Below are 26,493 nucleotides of genomic sequence, written 5' to 3' on the forward strand. Positions count from 1 at the left end.
AGTACATGGTTTGTGAGCATCTTGAAGGAAGAGATGAGGGCTTCATTATGACTGTGCATTTCCCATCATGCATTGTGCAGGGCTGGGTTTACAACAGACCTCATATTGAGTATATGAAATCAGCAGGCGCTTTACTTTGCAGCTGTAATATGCTTTCCTCCCTTTTCAGATGTCTTCTGGAAGCCACAGATGGGAGACCCTCCGGAGAGCCACAAAAGAGGTATTTGTTAACCCAGTGTAGAGGTAATGGGAACAATATTGGTATCGCCATTGTGTTCATGGCATTCATGGGCTGAAAGGGGTAAAATGCACTTCGGACAGTTAGAGTTTTAAAATGCCTCCTTGTTTTGTCTCTCCCATCCTAGATCATCTTTCCAGTAAGTGTTCTGTGGCATGTTCCCTTTGAGGTAATTTACTGCATGTCACTGTCTTTAGGGCAGACCTTCTGAAAGGATCTGGAAAGACTCTAAACTAATGGCTTGGAACTTTTATAGTTATACATTTCTAGCGAGATGTATAAAGGGTTTGAGTTGAAAGAGCCTGGAGGACTGTGGCAATAAGCTTCTGGTAAGGACAGAGGGAAGTCTGAAGGAATAAATTAAAGTACCAGATGCCCTTTATACTGCTCAATTTCTCAGCGTGAGTCAGGCCCAATTTCCCAGCTTGGGTCACAAGTTTATCTTCTCTAAGGGTTGTGAAAGCAGCCGCACAGGCAGGGGATGATGGATGGAGTTGTTCTGAGGAAGGGTGTGCTTGGAAGATCTGTTGGGGTCTTGAAATTCTCCAGGAAGGTTCAAGAACTTCTTGTGGTCTAAACTCAGTAAAATGGGGGAAAGAAGTTTTGACATAAATCATTCTATATCATATAGGAAAGCTTGGTTGCTTGTGTGAGGTAACAATGGGGGAGATTTTTGTGATCTCTATTTTTTAAAAGTAAAAAGAAAACATAAAATTAAATATTTCAATTAAAAATTTGATTAAATGCAAGTTACCATTCCTCACATATACGGTATTCTCTTAAAGATGTCAATCTCTTAAAGCATACAGGCTTAGAGATATGCCTCTTCTAACCTGTTCCTCATCTCTTTTGCTATTGAAATTGCCCTGAGTTTTCCATTGCTAAGAAGATCAGGTATTTTTCATTGGTATAGATGATCTTATTTACAAAACAGAAATAGAGAACAAATGATTGGATACCAAGGGGGAAAGGCATGGATGGGATGAACGGGGAGATTGCCTTGGACACATGTACGTGATTGATAGTGTGTACAGCCCAGGGAACTCTACTCAGCGCTCTGTAGTGACCTGGACGGGAAGGAGATCCAAAAGAGGGGATATCTGTATATGTACAGCTGATTTACTTTGCTGATTCATAGGAGAAACTAACAGTTTCAAGCAAAAATGTGCCCCTTCAATTGTGTTCCACTCTTTGTGACCCTATGGACTGTAGACCTGTCAGGCTCCTCTGTCCTTGAGGATTCTCCAGTCAAGAATACTGGGGTGGGTTGCCATGCTCTCCTCCAGGGGATCTTCCCAACTCAGGAATTGAAACTGTGTCTCCATGTCTCCTGCATTGGCAGGCCAGTATTTTTTTTTTTTTTTTTTTAACCACTAGTGCCACCTGGGAAGACTTAGAGCAACTATACTCCAAAAAAAATTAAGATAAGAAAAAGAAAATCAGATATTTTTCAAAAATTACTCACTATCTTGTGAAAATGGAAATAAAGAGAATAAATCATGGACCAATGATTGGACATTTTAGTGTCATTTTTTGGTTACAGTATTCACAGTAATCATAGGTTAAATGTTGGCCCATTCATAGATCTTACCATCTTTTGTTGTTGTTCAGTCACTAAATCGTGTCCAACTCTTTGCAGTCCCCATGGATTGCAGCATGCCAGTCTTCCCTGTCCTTCACTATGTTCTGAAGTTTGCTCAAATTCATGTCCATTGAGTCAGTGATGCTATATAACCATCTCATCCTCTGCCGCCCTCTTCTTTTGCCTTCAGTCTTTCCCAGCACCAGGGTCTTTCCCAATGAATCGGCTCACTGCATCAGGTGGCCAAAATATTGGAGCTTCAGCTTCAGTTTCAGTCCTTCCAATGAATATTCAGGGTTGATTTCCTTTGGGATTGACTGGCTTGATCTCCTTGCAATCAAAGAGACTCTCAAAGTTCTTCTCCAACACCATAGTTCAAAACATCAATTCTTTGGTGCTCAGCCTTCTTTATGGTCCAACTCTTACATCCACACATGACCATTGGAAAAACCATAGCTTTGAGTGTATGGACATTCTGCCTGTGGAATGTATGGCAAAGTGATATCTCTGTTTAAGAATGATTAAAGACCTAGGATAGCTCAGTTGGTAAAGAATCCGCCTGCAATTCAGGAGACTCCGGTTCGATTCCTGGGTCAGGAATATCCCCTGGAGAAAGGATAGGCTACCCATTCTAGTATTCTTGGGTTTCCCTTGTGGCTCAGCTGGTAAAGAATCCACCTGCAATGTGGGAGACCTGGGTTCGATCCCCTGATTGGGAAGATCCTCTGGAGAAGGGAACTCCAGTATTCTGGCCTGGAGAATTCCATGGACTGTATAGCCAATGGGGTCACAAAGACTTGGAAGTGACTGAGCGATTTTCACTTCACTTCACTTTCAAAGACCTAGTAAATAAAATAACCACAACTTGGTTGGAGTTGGGATTCAAGGATCTGTTAACATTTTTTGTAGAATGATAGCACAATATTTCTTTCTTTCTAACATTGAATATGCTTTATAAAGCAGGGAATAATGATGCTGTTTTAGAGTTTCATTGTTTGGTTTAAATTTTAGCTTCTCTAATAATTTTTCTGTGTGACCTTGGTCAAGTCACTTAACTTTCTGTATCTGAATTTCTTCATCTGAAAATAAGAATAGGCCATGTCTGTATTAGTTAGTTTTTACTACAATAGTGCTGTGTGACAAACATCTCCCTCTCCAACCTCAGTGGCTTATGACCATAAATATTATTTTCTTTCTCAAGAGTCTGTAGGTCAACTGGGAAGCTGTGTTCTAGGCTGAAAGGTAGATTCAGTTCTACACCATAGGTGCCAGACTGAAAGAGAAAGGTTCTGTGAAGCGGATGTTAGGAGCACAGGAGAGTGAGCCAAACCACTGAACAATCCCAGTCAGAACCTCCACTTGTATAAATTCACATTTCATTGCTCAAATAGGTCATAAAGCCAAGTTGGGCGTTGAAGGGCTGGGCAATTACGCTTTTCCCATGGAGTGAGGAAGGCAGAATGAGTACTTCTTCACCAGTAACATCTACTTTACTAACCTAGGGTTTTTTGAGTGATAATTGTACAATAGCTTATAACTCTTACAACAGTTACTTGTCACATAGTAAAAGATCAGTAGCATTCCTTACTATTACTTTTTATAAGAAGATGGTTCCATAAATTGAAAGAGAGAAACAAAGGAACCTCTGGAAACCCAGTCAGACCTTAATGAGATTCATGTTAGAACTTGTCCAGAGACTCTTCCTTGTGCCCAACTTCTTCCACTCCTGCTGCAGAATGGAAAGACTGTTTGCAACATGAGAGCAGAGGAGAGATGCTTCTTTTTCTCTCCCCCACATCCAGGCTGGTGCTCGCTTGGCCACTGATTACACAATGGTTGAAAAGTGCCACAAATGTGAACTCCTCAGAACCTATGTAGTGAGTTGTGAATCTCAGGAAGTACTTAGCTGCCATTAATTTCCTCTCCTCTTTCCTTATTTCCTTTCTTCCTTCCTTCTTTTCTCCTTTCCTTCCTCCCTCCTTCCCTTCTATCCCTCCTTCTTTTCTTCCTTCCTTCCTCTGTCTTTCCTCTCATTTCTTTTTAAAAGTAAAATGAGACTTTTAGCAGATGAATAGACTGGATCTCAGTACTTAACTGTTACCACTGACTCTTATGAATAAATATTTCTTAGGGTCTTTGAAGCAGACATTGGTACAGTGCTTGGGATGCAAGATATTTATTAGGGTTTGGGAAAAAGAAGAAGTCAATCTAAAACTGTGATAAAGCCTTGGCCAACCAGGCATGGGCTCTAGGACTAGAATTGCCTCTGGATCTTTCCTGAGTTGGATCAAGATGACCACATCTTTAAATTTCTTTCTAGACTAGCCATTTGATGTGGACTGTCCAATAAGTGGCATGGCTTGGGCTTGGGAACCCTGTGACTGAGGCAGACCTTGAAGGAGCTGGCAGCTGGAGGTAGGTTGCAGAATGCATACCCTGCAGCTAGACAGCAAACCTGTACTAAAGAGGGGTCTGTGTGATGCATCTCCGTATCAACCACAGTGCTGAGCCCAATGTTGCTGTTGTTCAGTTGCTCAGTCGTGTCTGACTCTTTGCAGCCCCGTGGACTGCAGCACACCAGGCTTCCCTGTCCATCACCATCTCCTGGAGCTTGCTCAGACTCATGTCCATCGAGTCGGTGATGCCATCCAACCCTCTCATCCTCTGTCATCCCCTTCTCCTCCTGCCTTCAACCTTTCCCAGCATCAGAGTCTTTTCTAACAAATCAGCTCTTCACATACAGTGGCCAAAGTATTGGAGCTTCAACTTCAACATCAGTCCTTCCAATGAATATTCAGCATTCATTTCCTTTAGGATGGACTGGTTTGTCCTCCTTGCAGTCAGAGAGACTCTCAAGAGTCTTCTCCAACACCACAGTTTGAAAGCATAAATTCTTCTGCACTCAGCCTTCTTTATGGTCCAACTGTCACATCCACACATGACCACTGGAAAAACCATAGCTTTGACTATATGGACCTTTGTTGGCAAAGTAATGTCTCTGCTTTTTAATGTGCTGTCTAGGTTTGTTATAGCTTTTCTTCCAAGGAGCAAGAGTCTTTTAATTTCATGGCTGCAATCACCATCTGCAGTGATTTTGGAGCTCAAAAAAATAAAGTCTGTCACTGTTTCCATTGTTTCCCCATCTATTTGCCATGAAGTGATGGGACCAGATGCCATGCTCTTAGTTTCCTGAATGTTGAGTTTTAAGCCAACTTTCTCACTCTCCTCTTTCACCTTATCAGGAGGCTCTTTAGTTCCTCTTTGCTTTCTGCCGTAAGGGTGGTATCATCTGCATATCTGAGGCTATTGATATTTCTCCAAGCAATCTTGATTCCAGCTTGTGCTTCATCCAGCCTGTCATTTCACATGGTGTACTGTGCATATAAGTTAAATAAGCAGGGTGACAATTACAGCCTTGACATACTCCTTCCCCAATTTGGAATCAGTCTGTTGTCCCATGTCTGGTTCTAACTGGTGCTTCTTGACCTGCATACAAATTTCTAAGAAGGCAGGTTAGGGTATTCCCATCTCTTGAAGAATTTTCCAGCTTATTGTGATCCACACAGTCAAAGTCTTGAGTGTAGTCAAGAAGCAGAAGTAGATGTTTTTCTGGAATTCTCTTGCTTTTCCTATGATCCAACAGATGTTGGCAATTTGATCTCTGGTTCCTCTGCCTTTTCTAAAACCAACTTGAACATCTGGAAGTTCTTGGTTCACGTACTGTTGAAGTCTTGCTTGGGGAATTTTGAGCATTAATTTGCTAGTGTGTGAAATGTGTGCGATTGTGCAGTAGCTTAAACATTCTTTGGCATTGTCTTTCTTTGGAGTTGGAATAAAAACTGACCTTTTCTAGTCCTGTGGACACTGCTGGGTTTTCCAAATTTGTTGGCATACTAAGTGCAGCACTCTAAGAGCATCATCTTATAGGATTTGAAATAGCTCAGCTAGAATTCTGTTCATAGTGATGCTTCCTAAGGCCCACTTGACTTCACACTCCAGGTTGTCTGGCTCTAGGTGAGTGATCACACTATCATGTTTATCTGTGTCATTATGATCTCTTTTGTATAGTTCTTCTGTGTTTTCTTGCCACCTCTTTTTAATATCTTCTGCTTCTGTTAGGTCCATACAGTTTCTGTCCTTTATTGTGCCCATCTTTGGATGAAATGTTCCTTTGATATCTCTAATTTTCTTGAAGCGATCTTTAGTCTTTCCCATTCTATTGTTCTCCCTTATTTCTTTGCATTGATCGGTGAGGAAGGCTTTCTTATCTCTCCTTGCTATTCTTTGGAAATCTGCATTCAGATGGGTATATCTTTCCTTTGCCTTTCACTTCTTTTTTTGGGCTTCCCTTCTGGCTCAGCTTGTAAAGAATCTGCCTGTAATGTGGGAGACCTGAGTTCGATCCCTGGGTTGGGAAGATCCCCTTGAGAAGGGAAAGTCTACCCACTCCAGTATTCTGGCCTGGAGAATTCTATGGACTGTATAGTCCATGGGGTCGCAAAATGTCGGACACAACTGAGTGAATTTCACTGCACTTCACTTCACTTCTCTTTTCTCAACTATTTGTAAGGCCTCCTCAGACAACCATTTTCCATTTTTGCATTTCTTTTTCTTGGGGATGGCTTTGATCACCGCCTCCTGTACAGTGTTACAAGTCCATTGTACACAGTCAATAAATGTTGCTTGTGGTTGTTATTGCTGGCTATCTTTGATATTTAGATTTATGTACTGTTTTGCTGTCTCAACTCTCTTCTCCCCCACCTCCCCACTGCCCCCAAACAGCCTATCCCCTACCTTTCTTGGCATAAGCTCCAAGAGTCTATTTTCTATTCTAAGGGCCATGATGATAGCAAGTCCCATCAGGACTCTTTCTCTGAGCCCTTGAGAATACTCTTGCTCCTTCATTGCCTTGGGTTTCCAACCTCAGGTCATGTAACTTCAAGGAGTAGTGCAGAAAATATTTCTAGACTCAAGCGCTCTTACAGCCTAAGGTATACATGAATCTCTCAAGAATCTTGTTAAAATGAAGATTCTGATCCAGTAGGGCTGAGACTCTTCCAGCAAGATCCTGAGCTATATTGATGCTGCAGGTCTAGTGAACATCTCTTTGAGTAGCAAAGTCTCAAAAAAAGTTTCTACAATGATGGAAATGTTCCATATCTATATTGTCCAATACACTAGTCACTAACCATATGGGGCTACTCAGTATTTGAAACGTGGCTAGTGAAGTAGAGAAAATAAATTTAAATTTAATTCAATTTAATTTTGTTAAATGTGGCTAGTGGTGAATGTGCGGGTTTAGAGAACAGGATCCATGGCCTATTTAGCTCTGAATTCCTAGGACATAGCCAGGATATGGAGGCTCTCAATACATGTTTGTTGCAAGCAAGAAGCTTGTTGGCTGAGGCAGGGGGCTAGGGTACCATGGGAGACACATTCACATCTGTTCCACTTTATTTTTCCTAGAAACTGTATTTTGGGTGGTGTGGTATAGCGAGTGGATAAGACTTCAGAGTCCAGAGCTCATTTGTTTGGGTTTGAATATGGACTCAACTGTTTATTAAGCTTGGCTTCAAGATTCCTATGCCTCACTGTCATCATCTGTAAAATGGGGACACAGGAATACTTCATCTTATTGTGCTTCATTTTAATGTACGTGGCAGATACTGTCTTTTTTTGCAAATTGGATGTTTGTGGAAACTCTGTGTTGAGCAAATCTACTGGTGCCAACAGCATTTGCTCACTTCGTGTCTTTGGGTTACATTTGGGTAATTCTTGTAATATTTCAAAGTTGTTCATTATCATTCTGCTTGTCATGGTGACCTGTGATCAGTGAACTTTGATGTTACTACTGTGACATACCAAAGGCTCAGAGGACGTTTAGCATAAAATATATTTTTGTCATATAAAGAGCAGTATATATTTGATGTATACAACTGGAGGAGTATGGAGATCATTTTATACCCATTAAATCAGCTTCACAATCTATGCCGTAAACATATACATCATCTCTGAAAGTTTCCTCCTGTCCTATTGGTATTATTATTATTATTATGGGTGCATGCGTGTGGTGGCGCTAGTGGTAAAGAACCCACCTGCCAATGCAGGAGACATAAAAGACACAGGTTTGATCCCTGGGTTGGAAAGATCACCTGGAGAAGGAAATGGCTACCCACTGTAGTATTCTTGCCTGGAGAATTCTATGGACAGAAGAGCCTGGTGGGCTACACGCCACAGGGTTGTAAAAAGTCACACAACTGAAGTGACTTAGCCTGCACACACACATGTGACAATCACAATCATGTTCTTCTTGCCTTTTGATTGGCAGCTCCAGGTCATTATTTCAAGGAAGGTATGTCCTATGTCCATTTTCTTAGACATGGTGCTATTTTACACTTAATAGAGATAGTGTAGTATCAACTTAACTTTTATCTGCCTTGGGAAACCAAAAGATTTGTGTAACTCACTTTGTTGTGATATTTGCTTTATTGTGGTAGTCTGGATCTGAACTTGAGTTGTGGTTGTAAAATAGTGTGTCTTATGGCTTACAGGGTCTTCCCTGGTAGCTCAGCTGTTAAAGAATCCGCCTGCAATGCAGGAGACCCCAGTTTGATTCCTGGGTCAGGATGATCCTCTGGAGAGAGGATAGGCTACCCACTCTAATATTCTTGGGCTTACCTGGTGGCTCAGACAGTAAAGAATCCACTCACAATGCAAGAGACCTGGGTTTGATCCCTGGGTTGGGAAGATCCCCTGGAGGAGGACATGTCAACCCACTCCAGTATTCTTGCCTGGAGAATCCCCATAGACAGGGGAGTCTGGAGGGCTACAGTCCATGGGGTTGCAAAGAGTTGGACATGACTGAGCGACTAAGCACAGCGCAGCACATAGCCTCATGGGTGTGCCTGGAAGGATTTAACCTGCGTGCAGTTCTTAGAAGAGCTCTTGGAGCATGCCAAGTTCTCACGTGTACACATGGTCTTACGAAGGCTGACTCCACCTGGGTTAAGCCCTCACGCATCTTGGCCTTCTTTCCACCTTTCAGAAAAGCTGAGCAACTCCTTGAGCTCCATATCCTTGGGTAGAAGGGCTTGTTTCATGTTGCTGATGCTAATTTGGACAACTCAGTCTGGTTGTGTTGTTAGCCCTGAAACATTTAACCCAAACCTCCATCCGTGCATGGAGCCAGTTCATCAAAGTGTCTGGTGGGAGGAGCGAGCTTTTGAAACAATGAGGTCAATGCTCCGAACCAAACAGGGTAATGCTGGCTGGCCCCACAGAAGATACGACGGCTAGGAAATTCTGCACCCATGTTTATACAAAACCAAGCAGGAAATGTTTGCCAGTGGAATAAATAAAGGAGCCTTCTGGTTACATAATGTTTTGCTGTGCCTCAGTTTGAGGCTGCTTTGGAATCGTGGCTTGGTCTAAGTTTTGAAGTTTGGAGCTCAGGGTGCCTGTCTCCTCTTTTGTTGCTTTGATACTTGAAATGTCATTTTACTCCAGGTCCTCAGGACATGAGTTAAAGCTGGACCTGAATGTGACTTCATTGCTTTGCTTTAGACAGCTCTCATGATCTACTTTGTTTCTGAACCTCTGACGTGGGGATCGATTTGGAATGATGGGCTGGAAGTGCTGGGGCTCAGAGGCAGTGACCCCGTGTGCCTAGAAAAAGGGGAAGTTCTACTTACTTGTTGAGATCCTACTATGTGCCAAGCATTCTGCTCAGCCAGTCTCAGGCTCCCACCATAATCTTGCAATATAAGCAGTTATGATCCAGAGATGAATAGTGGTCTTTAAGTACCTCAGAAGTTAGGCTGAGTTAGCCCCTGCATCTCTGCTTTTTCCCTTCTGTTACATCACCTTTCCTGAACTAGAAATTAAAGCAGATATTTCAACTCGGTTTCCAAAGTTTCCCCATGTAACCCAGGAAAACAAAGCTTATTCTCACCTGGAAGAAAAAACATCTGGTTGTAAAATATCAAAGAAAAATCCTCATGAGTCAACATAATTTAATTTGTCTAGAACATGTATGTTTATTATAGTGAGATTTGAATGTCTCACTACCCTGAAAAGGAGATACCTTTCGCTGCCCCACCAGTATACATTTCATAAAGGCATTTACTGAGTGCCTGCTGGATACAACGTCTGCCTGGAAGTCGGAGGGGGCAAGTAGAGCCAGGTGCGAAGTCCTAACCCAGTCTGACGGACTGGGGACTTGGTGACACCCAGCTTATTATCTTGAGCCTCACTGTGCTTAAGTATAAAGGATAAAGCCCCCTGAAGCTCTAGGGTGTGGTGACCCTGGCTAAACGCTTAGGCACCTAGAGAGAGAACTATACTCTCTGGTCGATTATCTCCTGGGGAAGCTCCTATCATTCATTCAACGTCGTTCAAGAAAACATGTATGAGTGTTGCCCAAGTGCCCCTTAAGATCGAGAGGGCTGAAGGAAAAACAGAAAAAGAGACAGAAATGGGAGCTGTGATGGTATCTGACATTTCTTGGGCATTTTCTATGACTCCAGCACTGTTGTAAATGTGTTACTTGGACTATCTTTACTCACAAGTCACTTAGTCCAGTGATTTACAACAGTGTGTGGGGCCTGTGGGGCTTCCCTGATAGCAGTTGGTAAAGAATCCACCTGCAATGCAGGAGACCCCGCTTCGATTCCTGGGTTGGGAAGATCCGCTGGAGAAGGGATAGGCTACCCACTACAATATTCTTGGGCTTGTGAGTGAATCTAGAAAGCTGAGAAGATGGACAAGTGTTCGCAGGTGTGTGGGGAAGGTGGCTGGGTCTCGGTGACTGACTGACGAAGCGATTTGAAGTTCACACTGGTGGCCCCTGAATTTCTGAGCAGGAGAGTCAGGGACCTGCAAATCAGTTGGAAAAGGGTCTATGGAACTAGTCTTGAAGCTTCATTTGCTTGGCATACACATTATTTTTACTTCAGTTCAGTTCAGTCGCTCAGTCATGCCTGACTCTTTGCTATCCCATGGACTGCAACACACCAGGCCTCCCTGTCCATCACCAACTCCCGGAGCTTACTCAAACTCAGGTCCATCAAGTCAATGATGCCATTCAACCATCTTTTTCTCTGTCGTCCCCTTCTCCTCCTGCCTTCAATCTTTCCCAGCATCAGAGTTCTATTCCAATGAGGCAGCTCCTCCCATCAGGTGGCCAAAGTACTGAAGTTTCAGCTTCAGCATCAGTCCTTCCAATGAACACCCAGGACTGATCTCCTTTAGGATGGACTGGTTGGATCTCCTTGCAGTCCAAAGGACTCTCAAGAGTCTTCTCCAACACCATAGTTCAAAAGCATCAATTCTTCGGCACTCAGCTTTCTTTAGTCCAGCTCTCACATCCATACATGACCACTGGAGAAACCACAGCTTTGGCTAGACGGACCTGTGTTGGCCAAGTACTGCGTTTTTGCTTGGTCTGCATGTTGTTGGCTGCAGGATGTCTGTTGGCAGAGGCTGGAGTCCAGGCCCCTCACAGAGCTGTTCCTTGGTGCTGTCATTGGTCCCCTGCAGACCCTCTTGATACTGGGGCCCAAGTGTCTGAAGCTGCACCACTGAACTCACTCATTAGTATCCTGCCTTTTCCCTGAAGGTTTGCCTTTTCTAAATTTATTTTTTCTTGAGGTTTAATTTATGTTCAGTGAAATGCACAGATCTTAAGTATTAAAATATGGTTTGAGGTTTGAGAAATAGGTATTCCCATGGATTCACCACCACTCGAGATTTAGAATATTTTTATCTCTCCAGAAAGTCCTTTTTTTCCCTCTCTGGTTGATCTCTGCCTCTCTTGTCACCACGCCTGACAACTATTCTGCTTTTTATCCCTGTAGATTAGTTTTACCTGTTGCAGAACTTCATTGCTATGCTTGCTAAGTCACTCAGTCATGTCTTTGTGACCCTACGGACTGTAGCTCCTCCATCCATAGGATTCTCCAGGCAAGAATATTGGAGTGGGTTGCTATGCCCTCCTCCAGGAGTTCTTCCTGACCCAGGGATTGAACCTGTGACTCTTACGTCTCCTACATTGGCAAGTGGGTTCTTTACCACTAGCACCACCTGGGAAGCCTGAACTTTGTCGACTTGAAACCAAATGGTATGTACCTTTTGAGTCTGCTTTTTTTCACTTGATATCATGATCTTGAGGGTTTTTTTCACATTGTGATATGTACCAGGAGTTTCTTCCTTCTTGTTGCTGAGAAGTGTTCCATTATATGAATACACCACAGCTTTTAGAATCCATCCTTAGAGATGGACTTTTAGGTTGCCTCTCATTTTCAGCATGATACACAAAGCCATTAGGAAAGTTCGTCTGCAAGACTTGTAGGCATGTGCACTTATTTCCCTTGTGTAGATACGCAGATGGGAATTGTTGGGTCAGAGGGCAGTTTCCCAAAGCAGTTATGCCATTTTATACTCTTACTCAAGATTTTCTCTCAAAAGGTCAGCAGTGCTGGAAGAGGGATCTTTGTACTACTTTCTCTTTGACCTTCCATCTTCTCTTCCTATCAAACAGGGTCGACTAGCCAAATCTAAACACAGGGCAGGATTCAATTAGCAGATATTCTCATTTCTGATTACTTGAGCTTTTTATTCTCCAATTCATTCTGTCCAAAAATCATTTTTTCAAAATGTATAAATAAGTGAAAATGTGAAGGACTTTAAAAGTCTAAGAAAAAAAGCAACAGCTAACATTAAACTTAATGGTAACTATTACATGTTTTCCCCTGGTGATCATGAAAAAGATGAGGATATCCACTCTTACCACTTCCATTGACATTGTACTAAAGGTCACACCAGTCCAGTAAGAGAAGAAAAAGAAGCATAAAGATCAAAAGGAAGAATATGACTTTTTATTTACAAAAGTTATTTTTATCTATGTAGACAATCCTAAGGATTCTGTAAAAATATGCTGGAACTAGTATTAAGTTCAGCAAGGTTTTGGTATTCAAAGTTGATCTGCAAAATAGATTGTATTTGTATATCCAACAGCAACCATTTGAAAAATAAAAAATGTTTAAAAAGCATCAAAAATCGTAACAGACCAAAATTTATTTCTAGCAAAAATGTGCAAGATGCACGTTAAAAAATACAAAACATTTCAGGAAGAGATGACCTAAAGAAATGGAGAAATATACCATATTCATGGATTGGGAAACTCACTATTATTAAGATCAAACTGATCTCTAGATGGGGTTGGCAAACATTTTCTGAAAGGTCCACAAACTTTAAGTTTTGTAGGTCATGTGATCTTAATTGCAGGTACTCAACTTTGCCTGTATAATATGAAAGCATAGACAATATATACATGAAAAGTGTGGCCAGGTTCCAATAAAACTTTATTTACAAAAACAGACTGTGGGCCATATTTGTCCCTCTTTTATTATTCATCAGCTGAAAAATGAGAAGTAAGACCAAATGGTCTCCAGAATTCCTTCCAGCTTTCTCTTGGAAAAAAGCAAAAGGTTCTCTTCTCTAATCATGCCAGATAAAGACAGCATATAATAACTTATATTTGTTTATTTGACTACCAATTCTCTTGCCAACCTCTCCTTCACATATAAAGTGGTGATAATGACACCTACTTGATAGTGTTGATGAGAATGTTTAGTGAAATAATATAAAGACATGGATATCTGGATAATGCTGGGCTCATTCAAAGAAATTCATATCCTTCACTCCCAAACTTTGTTCCAGTTTTTTCCCATTTGTTTTCAGAATTTAGCTCTAGAGGTCGACATGTCAAATACTGTTTCCAGTCCATCAACTGAAGCTTCAGATCACAGGCTTGTGTATGTCTGAGGAACCTGGTGTTAGGTGTTCAAAACACACGCAGACTGGCCCAGCTGCCACATTACCACTTTGCAGAGTGAGGTGCTGGGGTTTGAGCCCCAATAATTAGTACCGTAGACTTCCAGGTTCGTAGATCTGAAGGACTCAGCTCTATTTCAGGGGTTGCAGGGAAGAAACAGTTCAGGGAACCCTGGGGCGGTAGCCCAGAAACAACAGGCACTTAAGCTCCTTTTGCCTTTTTAAGAAGACATGCTTCTTATTGTAAATATTATGCTCCAGCCTCCCAGCATAATCCCAAATAATGTCATCCCTGGGAAAAGTTGACAAGTGGAGAGAATTTAAGGCCTTCCATCTGTTGGGAAAGAAAGCTGGTAGATGTACAGGAGTTTCTTTTCACCTTATACTGTTGGGTCATCCCTTCATTGACTTTTCTTTTCCTTTCTGATCTTGAGTTGGCTGAAGATGAGGGTGATATGCTGCTTGCTTCAGTCCTGCCCTGCATGGCATTTGTCTTGCAACTTTCCCATGCTTGTTTCAACAGGGAAAAAAAAAAAAAAAAAAATCAAAGAAATTGACATATAGCTGCCCCGAGGCTAGATTGTCACTGAAATAGACTTCTTCAAATAAAAATAAGGGCCATTTTTGCTTGCATGGCTTTGCAATGAAACACAGTTAATAAAAACTGCATGGGAAACTCACATTGCAGCTATAAAAAAATTAGAAAATAGAATTCTTAGCTAAAGTCAGCAGTGATTGTTGGCTCAGGGTAGGAATTAGGGAGGAAAACATTCTGAAACTCATTGAAAGTGAAGAGAGAAGATTTATTACCCTTTATCCATCTGTTTAACCCTTCAGAAGGAAAGTTAAGAGTCACATTTGCTTAGAAAGTGATTGAGTCCTGGGTTTTAAGATGAAGATAGACCATTTTCTCCTTCTGGATAAACTGTTAAATAGAAAATAGGGCTACTTAGCTTAAAAACAAAAACAAGCAAAAATCCAAAACTGCTCTAAAACAAAGATTGGTAAAATCATGGACGACAAGCTTTCCCGTTTATTTTTCCTCCTCTGCCAGCCACTATCTTTGTGTGAGTGTATCGAATGTCTCTGAGGTTAGATTGTGTATCTTTCCAGGTGTGAGGGCGGGGACACCTCTCATCCCTCTCCAGTCCTCATATCCCAACATCATCATCTGGAATATCTCTTGAAACCCTGGAGAGATGGTTTGTTTCTAGAGCACCCCACTGGGCAGGGGTTGTGCCTTCTAGAATGGAATATCCAGGATCCTTCCAGTTTTAATGGGAAGTGCCACTAGGTCATCAGAAAATGGTGATTGATTATCTGAGAAATTTCACCGTCTTTCTGCATTCAGTGTTCACCAAAGCCATTACTCTAATGGGAAGCCGAGGTCTTGACCAATTCCCGCTTAAGGCGACAAACATGAAAAATCACAGCATCTAGACAAGTGTGCTTGATTTAGGCCCTGGTTGCCGTGGGAGAGTTTATAAGAATATTTAGAAGTGACTCAGGGTCCTTTCTTTCTCTCTCCTTAAAACCTATAAACTCCAGTCATTTTCACAGGTTTTTGCTAATTAATGCCACCATTGTGGAAATGGGACTGTTCTGCAAGCAAGCTGCAACAAATGGGATTTTTATTGCTGGTGGAAAAACCTGGGGAATAATTAGCAGATCCGTGGAGATCCCTTGACTCTAGGCATGTGCATGGTAATGGCCAACCCTGGAGATCACTGAGGGAAATGGGGTCGGAGTTTCTACCTTAGGGCACGTTTATATTGTCAGTTACAGCCTTCAAACCGCAGTTGGACAAATGTGGGAAAGAACTCTGAAATGCTAGACAGATGAATCTGATGTGGACCGATCTCAACCAGGAAGGCTGGCTCTGCTTTGCGAAGTACTGTGCAGCTGCCAAGACTTGCAAATGAAATATTTTGATATCTTGTTAAACTTGAGTCCCCAGAGAGGCTCACACACATACACACAGACACACACATGGTTGATGAGGGTCCCCCTCAAGGTGCTTGGCTGGGGGAGACTACAGAAACGACAGACTCGTCGGGCCAGAAGAGGACCTGGGGGTCATCTGGTCCAGAGGTTCATAACCGAGGATCCTTGGGGGAAAATAATTATAATTTTTGTTTTTACTAATCTCTAACTGAAATTTGTCATTGCTTCCCATTTCAAATGTGGGCAAAAAACCACAGGGACATCACATGTGCCTGTGACTTTGACACAAAAAAAGTCAGAGATGTCTTTGTATCACATCTCAGTGTTGTACACTATCTCGAGATATTGTTCATGCCCATCATGTCTTTGAAATTATGGGATTTAGGAGAGCGACTGTTAGATATTATCATTTGTGTTACTAAAGAATATACATATATTATTATATCACACATTTAAAATTATTTTTAGCTCTGTGTTTTATGTGATTAGTTGTTTTGTAATTGTATGTATTTTCTTTTAGCCATTTAAAAATATTACTGTGAAAGAGGTCATAGCCTTCATCAGACTGCTCAAGAGGTCCATAATACAAGGTTTAAGAATGCTTCTGGGGATTTTGCTGGTGCTCCAGTGGCTGAGACTCTGAGTTCCCAGTGTAGGGAGCCCAGGTTCCATCCCTGGTCAGGGAACTAGATTCCACATGCCACAGCTGAAGAAACTGCATGCCACAACTGAGACCTGGCAAAGCCAAAATGAACAAATAAATATTAAAAAAAAGAACATTTCCCTGCACAGTCTCCTCTCTTTACAGCTGAGGAAATTGAGGCAACTTGGTGAGTGGCAGAGAAAGAGCCAGAACCCCACAGTGCTGTCTTTGTTCTGTTCCCACCATTATGGAGTCTGCAGAGGAAGAGTGTGCCCGCAGTAAAAACAATATAGAATACTTCTGGCAAAGAATGTTTTTAAGCTGAGGATTCAGGGATGGTAAGAAATTCCTGAGGCCTATATTAGCAAATTTGTTCCCAAATTCAAATGTACTTTTCTACCTTCATTTTTAGAGAGTGGACATTGCCAAGTAAAGTACATGTCATTATTAATAAAAGAATCAACTCAGAGGCGCAAGGATGCAGGTTATCTTTAAACTGACTGACCGAATACATTATTTTTTATTTTCTGCACCCCTAGCGAAAGTTTTATCTCCTACATATTTCAGGGGAATTGAAACGAAAATTTTAATCTGCAAACGTTCTAATTATGAGTGGCAGGAAGCTGGGTGTCAGGGCAGTCTAGATTGGAATGAGGATGGATAATTTGGATTACCAGCTTCATGTTATTTTCTAGAATAAGATGCACTAATGATACATGTATGCTCAGTTGCTCAGTCATGTCCAATTCTTTGCAACCCTATGGACTGTAGCCTACCAGGCTTCTCTGTCCACGGGCTTTCCTAGGCAAGAATACTGGAGTGGGTTGCCATTTCCTCCTCCAGGGGATCTTTCCAACCCACGGATCAAACCTGATCCTGCAGTTTCTGCATTGCAGGCCCATTCTTTACCACTGATCCACCCGGGGAGCCCATATTAATGATGCACATATGTGTATATGTCTCCACTAGTGGAAAAGACAAGAAACGAATTTATTTCAATATCTTTTATGAAAGTGTTAGGTGATGTGAATCTGTTACATTGTGTTACCTGGTGTGAACATAAAGACGTAAGAAATTCAAATAAATTCTCACTCTCTCATGGTTCAGTTGGAGGCAGATTTTCTTAAAGCAATTGATCTTGAAACATTCTGATTGTCTAAGTTTGATAATTCATGGAATTGTAAAACCTTAGCATGTAATCTAATCCAGTAGTTCTCAAACTTTTTTCTTTTTTTTCCTTAGCAATTTATCAGTGTGACATGTGTATATATTTATTTATATTTTTTGGCTGAATATTTTTTGTGTTTTAACTTTTCATTTTGAAATCATTTCAGGTTTATGAAAAAATTACAGATATAAATAATTTCTTAGTATACTCACATCAAGACTCTCTGAAAGTTAATATTTTTTATAATCACTGTACAATGATCAAAATCAATAAATTAACACTGATCCTACTCTATTGTCTAAACTGTCGAGCTTATTTAAGCTTCACCAGTCATCCCACTAATGTTCTTTTTTTTTGGTCCAGAATCTGACCTATGATTAGATTATGTTACATTTAGCTTTTATCTCTGCTCTTCTCCTTTAATCAGAAACATTTCCTCAGTCTTTCTGTCCTTTGTGACCTTGAACTTTAAAGAGTTTGGACCAGTTATTTTGTAAAAGTTTCTTCACCTTGGGTTGGACTGATGTTTCCTTGTGATTCTTTTCAGGCTACACTCTACACTCTTTCAGCAGGAAAATCACAGAAGTGATCTTGCGTCCTTCTCAATGCACTTTGATATTTAGGAGGCATTTGATGTTGATATCTCATTACTGATGTTGTTAACTTTGATCCCTTGGTTAAGGTGGTGTCTGCTAGATATCTCCACTATCCATTCAGTTCAGTCGCTCAGTCATGTCCAACTCTTTGTGACCCATGGATTGCAGCACACCAGACTTCCCTGTCCATCACCAACTCCCGGAGTTTGCTCAAACTCATGTCCATTGAGTCGGTGATGCCATCCAGCCATCTCATCCTCTGTCATCCCCTTCTCCTCCTGCCTTCAATCTTTCCCAGCATCAGGGTCTTTTCTAATGAGTCAGTTCTTCACATCAGGTGGCCAAAGTATTGGAGTTTCAGCTTCAGCATCAGTCCTTCCAATGAACACTCAGGACTGATTTTCTTTAGGATGGACTGGTTGGATCTCCTTGCAGTCCAAAGGACTTCACTATAATTAATAAGTATTCTCTGTTATAATTAATAATTATTCTGTGGGGAGATACTTTGAGACTTTGTAAAAATCCTGTTTCTCACCTTACTGTCCCCTACTAATTTTAACTGATAATTCTTGCCTTAAACGACTACAGAAATATTTTGTTTTATTGCACTTCATCTTATCGCACTTTGTAGATATTGTGTTTTTTACAACTTGACGTTTTGTGGCCACCCTGTGTTAAACAAGTCTATTGGTGCCATTTTCCCAATAACATTTGCTCACTTTGTGTCTTTGTATCACATTTTGGTTATCCCTGAAAAGTTTCAAAGTTTTTGCTATTATTATATTTCTTAAGGTGATTTGTGATCAGTGATCTTTGATGTTATTATTGTGACTTGCTGAAGCCTCAGTTGATGGTTAGCATTTCCTAGCAGTGAAATATTTTTTAACTAAGGCATACCCACCACCCTAAGGGCAGAAGGTGAAGAGGAACTGAAGAGTTTCTTGATTAAGGTGAAAGAGGAGAGTGAAAAAGCTAGCTTAAAACTCAACTTTCGAAAAACTAAGATCATGGCTCTTGGTTCCATCAGTTCATGGCAAATAGACGGGGAAAAAATGGAAACAGTGATAGATTTTATTTTCTGGGGCTCCAAAATCACTGCAGATGGTGACTGCAGCCGTTAAATTAAAAGATGTTTGCTCCTTGGAAGGAAAGCTATGACAAACCTAGATAGCATATTAAAAAGCAGAGACATCACTTTGCTGACAAAGGTTTATACAGACAAAGCTATCACTTTTCCAGTACTCATATATGGATGTGAGAGTTGGACTATACAGAAGGCTGAGCATGGAAGAATTGATGTTCTCAAAGTGTGATGTTGGAGAAGACTCTTGAGAGTCCCTTGAACATCAAGGAGATCAAACCAATCAATCCCAAGGAAATTAATCCTGAATATTCCTTGGAAGAACTGATGTTGAAGCTGAAGCTCCAATACTTTGGCCACCTGATGCAAAGAGCCTTCTCATTGGAAAAGATCTTGGTGCTGGGAAAGACTGAAGGCAGGAGGAGAAGGGGGAGACAGAATGAGGTCTTGGATGGCATCACCGACTCAATGGACATGAGTTTGAGCAAACTCTGGGAGTTGGTGATGGACAGGGAGGCCTGGCGTGCTGCAGTCCATGGGGTTACAAGAGTTGGACATCAATGAGCTACTGAACAACAAAAACAAAAACCCCAGTGGTGTTAGTCGTAAAGAATACACCTGCCAATGCAGGAGATGCAAGAGGCATGGATTTGATCCCTGGGTTGGGAAGATGCCCTGCAGTAGAAAGTGGCAACCCACTCCAATATTCTTGCCAAGAAGATTCCACGGACAGAGGAGCCTGGTGGTCTACAGTCCATGGAGCCACACAGAGTAGGACACGACTGAGCACACGCGTGCTTTTTAGTCGTAATGCTGGTGCACACTTAATAGGCTGTGGGATAGTGTAAACGCTAGTTTTATACGCACTGGGAAACCAAAAAATTTGTGTGACTTGTTTTATTGTGATATTCATCCGACTGTGGAAGTTTGGAACTGAACTCCCATTGTCTCTGAGGTCTCCCCATATTCAGTTTGTATGAGAAAGAAGCAATTTTACTCTAGAGAAGATTCAATATTAACATGAAATCCAAAATTTCCTTTTCTTGAGCTTTAAATTGTTGTTCATGATTACTAATTCATTGCCTCACTGAATCCCTTTCTCTCACTATTTACCCAAAGTTATAAATGCCGTGACCATGTGACAGTTAAGAATGTGCACACATAGTAAATGAACTTGAAAGACAGGCGTGGTAATTCCTGAGGCTTCTTACTGGATTTCAAGTACTTAAAAACAGAAAAAGGTGCTAAGTGGGTTCTTTTGTGCATAAATGTATTTCAGTTACTCCTATGAGTAGAGAAGAGCTTAATCATTTATATCTTCAAGGTCAAAACACCTAATAAATATACACCATACTGAAATAAACCTTCTGGGTTACACACGTGTCAAAAACAAAAGCTTCTTGCCACACTCTAATACCCATTGAAGTGAGCTGGACTCTCAGGGAGAGAGAGGAAAGGTTGTGATGGGGAATTTCGGGTGTTAACATTTGACCACCGACTTTAATTATTTTTGTAGCACAATTCTAGGTGTATGGAAGTAAGCAGATAAGTAAAACTGCCTCAGAATTTCACTCACTACTTTAGAAGGGGCTGTAAGACTCATACACCTGGGCATCCACCAAAGAAAGGTCCTATATATTGGTCCTTGGAATGACTGGGGCCAGCTGGTGAAAAGACCCCCCACTCCCAGGCAATCAATCCCCCAAAATGTACATGAGAATTGACTTCTCACAAGACTAGTATTTTTCAGGGCTGACTCCTTTAAAAGTATGAAAGGGAAATTGTTAGTCAGTCAGTTGTGTCTGAGTCTTTGTGACCTCATGGACCGTAGCCCACCAGACCCCTCTGTCCATGGAATTCTCCAGGCAAGAATACTAGAGTGGGTTGCCATTTTCTTCTCCAGGGGTTCTTCCTGACCCAGGGATCCAACCCAGGTCTCCTGCATTGCAGGCGAATTTTTCACTGTCTAATGTTGGTATAGGAGGGTTCACTTTTCTTTTCCAAATAACAAGACAACTTCCTAAGCCTACCAAGTTTCTTACGTTTCGCCTTCACTTTCCAGAGGCCACCCTTGATTGTAAGTGCCCCATCCTTGGAGAACTCGAGTGCTGGAAGTGTAACACCTCCATCACTTCTCACTAGTTTTCACTGTTAAAATTCCTTCCTGATGTCTGTTTGAGGATCTGCTTCCATAAAAACCCAATCTTTTAAAATCCAGCTCTAATAGTCGACACCAAAGCTTGTTTCTTGCCCTTCCCAACACTGTAATAAGAACTTTGGATGAATTTTTAAAGTATGTTTGTTAAATGTATTGTGGACACAAGGCTAAGAGAGGGCACAATTTCCAGAGGACAGCCTTAGGCTGATCGTAAGATCGGATTAAAACCCCAAAGGTCATGACTGCTGAGTCTGGGCCAAATGTAACAAGCTGAAGTAAAAAGGGCTATGTGTGAGATTGTTAGTTTGGGTCAGAAAATATCTGCTGGCATAAATACAGATCAAAGAAGAAGCAAATGGGCAAAAACAAAATGAAACAAAACCAAACTTGGTAGAGTTTTCACTGCAGATAAACCCACACTAGAAATATGGAGTGGCTGGAAACGTAACTTTCCAGTCCATTCCTGTGGAGTCCTTGAATGCAGAATCTAGTGGCCTGGTAACCAAGACCTTGACCAAATTGTTGGAGGCCCTTAGGTCTAGCGCTAGTGACCCGATGCGGAGGATGGCAGCTTCTGAATTCTTGAGCAAACCCACTGGGCAGATGTTTGCTCAGTCAGAAGAGCTGTGTGATTTTCCATTAAGTTTGATTTTATACTAAGCTTCAAACCTTGTTGCCTCCTTTTTCCTTATGACAATCTTTAAGAAACAAATGGATTTTTTAAATAAAACATTAGCAACAACCAAAAAAAAAAAAAGGGAGGGGGGAGGAGGAAGAGAGAAACAAAAATGTCAAAGAAAATTCTGAAAACAAGCGACCAATTTGTCCTAAGAACAATAGTTTATGCATATGGAAATTAAGGTTGTGTTACGGAAAAACATCACAAATGTTTCGAGTATAAGAGATGTAATTGGAAAAAAAAAAGAAATGTAATTGGCTGGCACTGAAGTAGAGGGGAAGCGGATGCAGTCCTGTTCGTCAATTTCACATTTGTAAATATTCTTTAGCTTTGTCATCCCCTGCGATCAGTGATCAGTGCCAAAGAAACAGTACTTACTTTGGAGAAAAGCAGAAGCTGAGTGTAAAGTAGATCTGTGGGCTGTTTTCTTTGATTGCTTGTTTTTGCGTTTTGCCTACCTTTTACTCTTGTCCCAGGTGCATAAAATGTTCAACTATGAGAACAAAGAATGAGAAAGAAATAAAAGAAACATGAGTTTCAGACATAGGAAACAAACACAGTTATGAAAGGGGAAAGGTGGAGAGGGATAAATTGGTAGTTGGAATTAACAGATACACACGACTGTACACAAAATGCATAAAAAATAAGGACCTGCCGTATAGTACAGGGAGCTATATTCAGTATCTTGTAAAAACCTTTAATGGAAGAGATTCTGAAAAAAAACACATATATTCAGTTATTATATATATTTATGCATATACTCAGTTTAATATATTTGTATATATTCAGTTATATATATGTGTGTGTATGTACACACAGATGAATCATTTTGCTGAACACCTGAAACTATAGTACAACATTGTAATTCAACTATACTTTAATTTTAAAAGTCAATAAAAAAGAAGCAATTGTAGAAATTAAAAAAAGAAAAAGAAATGTGAGTGGATAGAATACTAGGAGAGTTTCCTGCAGGACATGAAGGGGGTCCATATCCTGGATCCCGAGCCCAATTCTCTCTGACTTTGTTTCTTGGTCTACACCCCACCTTTCAGTGAGGCCGTCTAAGGTGGCCCAGGCAAGCTTGGAAAAGCAAATCAGTTCTGAAGATGAACTGGCGACACAATAGGTAACAGAGGAGTAACCCCTAAGAAGGAAGCTTCCAGTGAGCAAGCAGATACAGACATCTGCCAGTGAGGTGTTTAGCCAGAAGGAGGTTGCCTATTTTCTGGTGACTTTTGATTCTGGTCTGAAGGGCTAATATGGTGTCAGGGCTTTAGCTTTGCTCTGTCCCAGTTTCTGCAAGAAGTGAAGCTGTGAAGCCACTTAGAACCAGCACATAAACTGCTTCTAAATGATCAGAAACCTCTGGAGTTCTCCGCTTCAGTTCACTGGATGCCTTTAAGCAACAGAGATTTAAAAGTCCTGAGATTATAGGACCATAAAAATACACATTTACATGTGGTCACATGCAAGGTTTAAGACTGGGAGTGAACCACAAAGGGAATGCTTTATACAGCACCAAAATTCAAGTTCAATTAATGACACAGCAGCTCCAAGAGGAACACGAGGAAAACACCTGAACTGGGGGCCCTTCTGAGCCCTGGGTGTGGGCTCTGGCCCTGCAAGTCTGCACGGCTGTTACTCCCTGCTCTCCTCCTTCTGGGGCCTTCTGCAGCCACATAAAATGCAGCTAGTAAAACAGGTTTCCATGGGAGGGAGACTTGGGAGTGTCCGAATTTCCTTCTTCTTCTTCTTTTTTTTTTGCTAAACAATTAAGCAAAGAAAACAGTCTTGGAAAATAGAAGACATTTCAGAGTTGGCCATGCATTCTGCACATGCCAAGGAGGGGGATTTCTGTAGCCTTTTGACTCCTAGTCCTGTATTTACTTGTTGGCTAACTTGAATTAATTTATTTAGTCTTGGAGATTGTGGGCTTTCTTTCCATCCGTGAAGTGTCTCTTCTCTCTCCTCACCCCGAAGAATGGCAGGCTTAACTCAGATGGTAGTTTGGAGATCTCCTGTTACTGGGTTAGAAGAAATGATCTTAGTTTAACAAGCACATTATTCAGTGAATTTTAAAGGGAAAGATAGTTTAGTGCTCTCTGTGGGCCAGGCCTCATGTAGGATACCTAAGAGGGAAAGACACATGAGGGGACAATCATGGAAAGTGGGGAAAATGGACATGGGGTTAATACAAGGGAGGCCATTGAGAGGACTGCAGTCTTATCCATATCTGGAGACTTGACAAAGATTTCTTGCTGAAATATTAACTGAGGCCCATGGAGTAAGAGGGAGTCCATAAAGTAAAAAGGGGAAGGAAGCGCTTTCCAGGAAAAGAGACAGTCTGATTAGGGGTGACTGCTCGTGTGTACAAAGGAATGAAAGTGTTGACCATGGCTGGTGCTGTCAGGAGTTGGGGTCTCACTACCAAGAGCAAGAGAGCAAGGTATTCTCTCTGCCTGGGAAGTACTGGGGCTAGGTGATGGGGGGACTTCTGCTTCCCCTGATGTCAGCCATTAGCAGGCATCCCCATCATACCCCAGGAGGCCGCATGAACCAACCTATTATGCCTCTATCGACCATGCCTTATCCAGGCTTTCTGAAATATCTGTTTTGTTTCTTTAAATTGTGGGACTTCCCTGGAAGTCCAGTGGTTAAGACTCCACACTTCCACTGCAGGGGGTGCAGGTTCAATCCCTGATTGGGGAACTAGAATCCTGCATGCCACATGGTGTGGCCAAAAAATGAAAAAAAAACTTGTACCCACTTGGGGATTAATACATCGTTGGATAAAATAAACTTAGATCCAAGTTGAGAAGGAAAGGGGGCTCATTTGTTCTGTTATGTTGGGATTGGAGGAATAATAGGTATCTACCTAATTTTTGCCTTCTGAGCTAGTCTTAGAGAGTTGCTGCCAAGGAAATCTACGAAAATATTCATAGATTAGGACATACTAAAGGGCAGAGAAAAACATCTAGCAGTTCATGTTCCTTGACCTCTCAGAAGCCCATTATGGAGGCCTTTAGGTTATAAAGGGTCATTTTCCTTCTCAACACATTTCCCTTAAGGCATAAATGTTTGGTAATGTGCTCATTAAACATTAACGCCTCAAACAACCACAAACACCCTTTTTGGTACAGGGAAGAGGTTAGAACTGTGGAATCTAAAGCACCAGCCGGCAGAGGTACATTCTGGGGAGGGGAGAGGAGAAGAGAGGCCCAGATAGAAGGAACGCCCGACATTGGAGGGAGCAGAGCAGGATTCATGGAGGACCTTGTGAATTACATGTTGAGTGAGTCTGAACTTTCTGGATTTGAGATAACTCAACTGGAATTCTATCACCTCCACTGGCTTTGCTTATAGTGATGCTTCCTAAGTCCCACTTGGCTTCGCATTCCAGGATGTCTTGCTCTAGGTGAATGATCACACCATCGTGATTATCTGGGTTGTGAAGATCTTTTTTGTATAGCTCTTCTGTGTATTCTTGCCACCTCTTCTTAATATCCTCTGCTTCTGTTAGGTCCACACCATTTCTCTCCTTTATTGAGCCCATCTTTGCATGAAATTTTCCCTTGGTATCTAATTTTCTTGAAGAGATCTCTAGTCTTTTCCATTCTATTGTTTTCCTCTATTTCTTTGCATTGATCACTAAGGAAGGCTTTCTTATCTCTCCTTGCTATTCTTTGGAACTCTGCATTCAAATGGGTATATCTTTCCTTTTCTCCTTTGCTTTTCACTTCTCTCCTTTTCACAGCAATTTGTAAGGCCTCCTCAGACAGTCATTTTGCTTTTTTGCATTTCTTTTTCTTGGGGATGGTCTTGATCCCTGTCTCCTGTCTCCGTCCATCGTTCATCAGGCACTCTGTCTATCAGATCTAGTCCCTTAAATCTATTTCTCACTTCCACTGTATAGTCATAAGGGATTTGATTTAGGTCATACCTGAATGGTCTAGTGGTTTTCCCTACTTTCTTCAATTTCAGTCTGAATTTAGCAATAAGGAGTTCATGATCTGAACCACAGTCAGTTCCCAGTCTTATTTTTGCTGACTGTATAGAACTTCTTCATCTTTGGCTGCAAAGGATATAATCAATCTGATTTCGGTGTTGACCATCTGCTAATGTCCATGTATAGAGTCTTCTCTTGTGTTGTTGGAAGAGGGTGTTTTCTATGACCAGTGTGATCTCTTGGCAAAACTCTATTAGCCTTTGCCCTGCTTCATTCTGTACTCCAAGGCCAAATCTACTTGTTACTCCACGTGTTTCTTGACTTCCCACTTTTGCCTTCCAGTCCCCTATAATGAAAAGGACATCTTTTTTGGGTGTTAGTTGTAAAAGGTCTTGTAGGTCTTCGTAGAACTGTTCAACTTCAGCTTCTTCAGTGTTACTGGTTGGGGCATTGGCTTGGATTATCATGATATTGAATGGTTTGCCTTGGAAACGAACAGAGACCATTCTGTTATTTTTGAGATTGTACCCAAGTACTGCATTTCAGACTCTTTTGTTGACTGTGATGGCTACTCCATTCCTTCTAAGGGATTCCTGCCCACAGTAGTAGATATAATGGTCATCTGA

The 26,493-nt window shown here is 41.4% G+C and overlaps 1 protein-coding gene across 1 annotated transcript in view; it reads left to right on the forward strand.

Moving 5' to 3' along the window:
* LOC133044555 (uncharacterized) overlaps positions 1-26,493 on the forward strand; it is a 402,843-nt gene that overhangs the window by 60,545 nt on the left and 315,805 nt on the right. The window contains exon 6 of the mRNA XM_061125948.1: positions 170-220. Coding sequence (XP_060981931.1) covers positions 170-220 — 51 coding nt within the window. The remainder of the gene's footprint in view (positions 1-169; positions 221-26,493) is intronic.

Source organism: Dama dama, chromosome 23 (genome assembly GCF_033118175.1).
Source record: "Dama dama isolate Ldn47 chromosome 23, ASM3311817v1, whole genome shotgun sequence".
NCBI classification, from domain to species: Eukaryota; Metazoa; Chordata; class Mammalia; order Artiodactyla; family Cervidae; genus Dama; species Dama dama.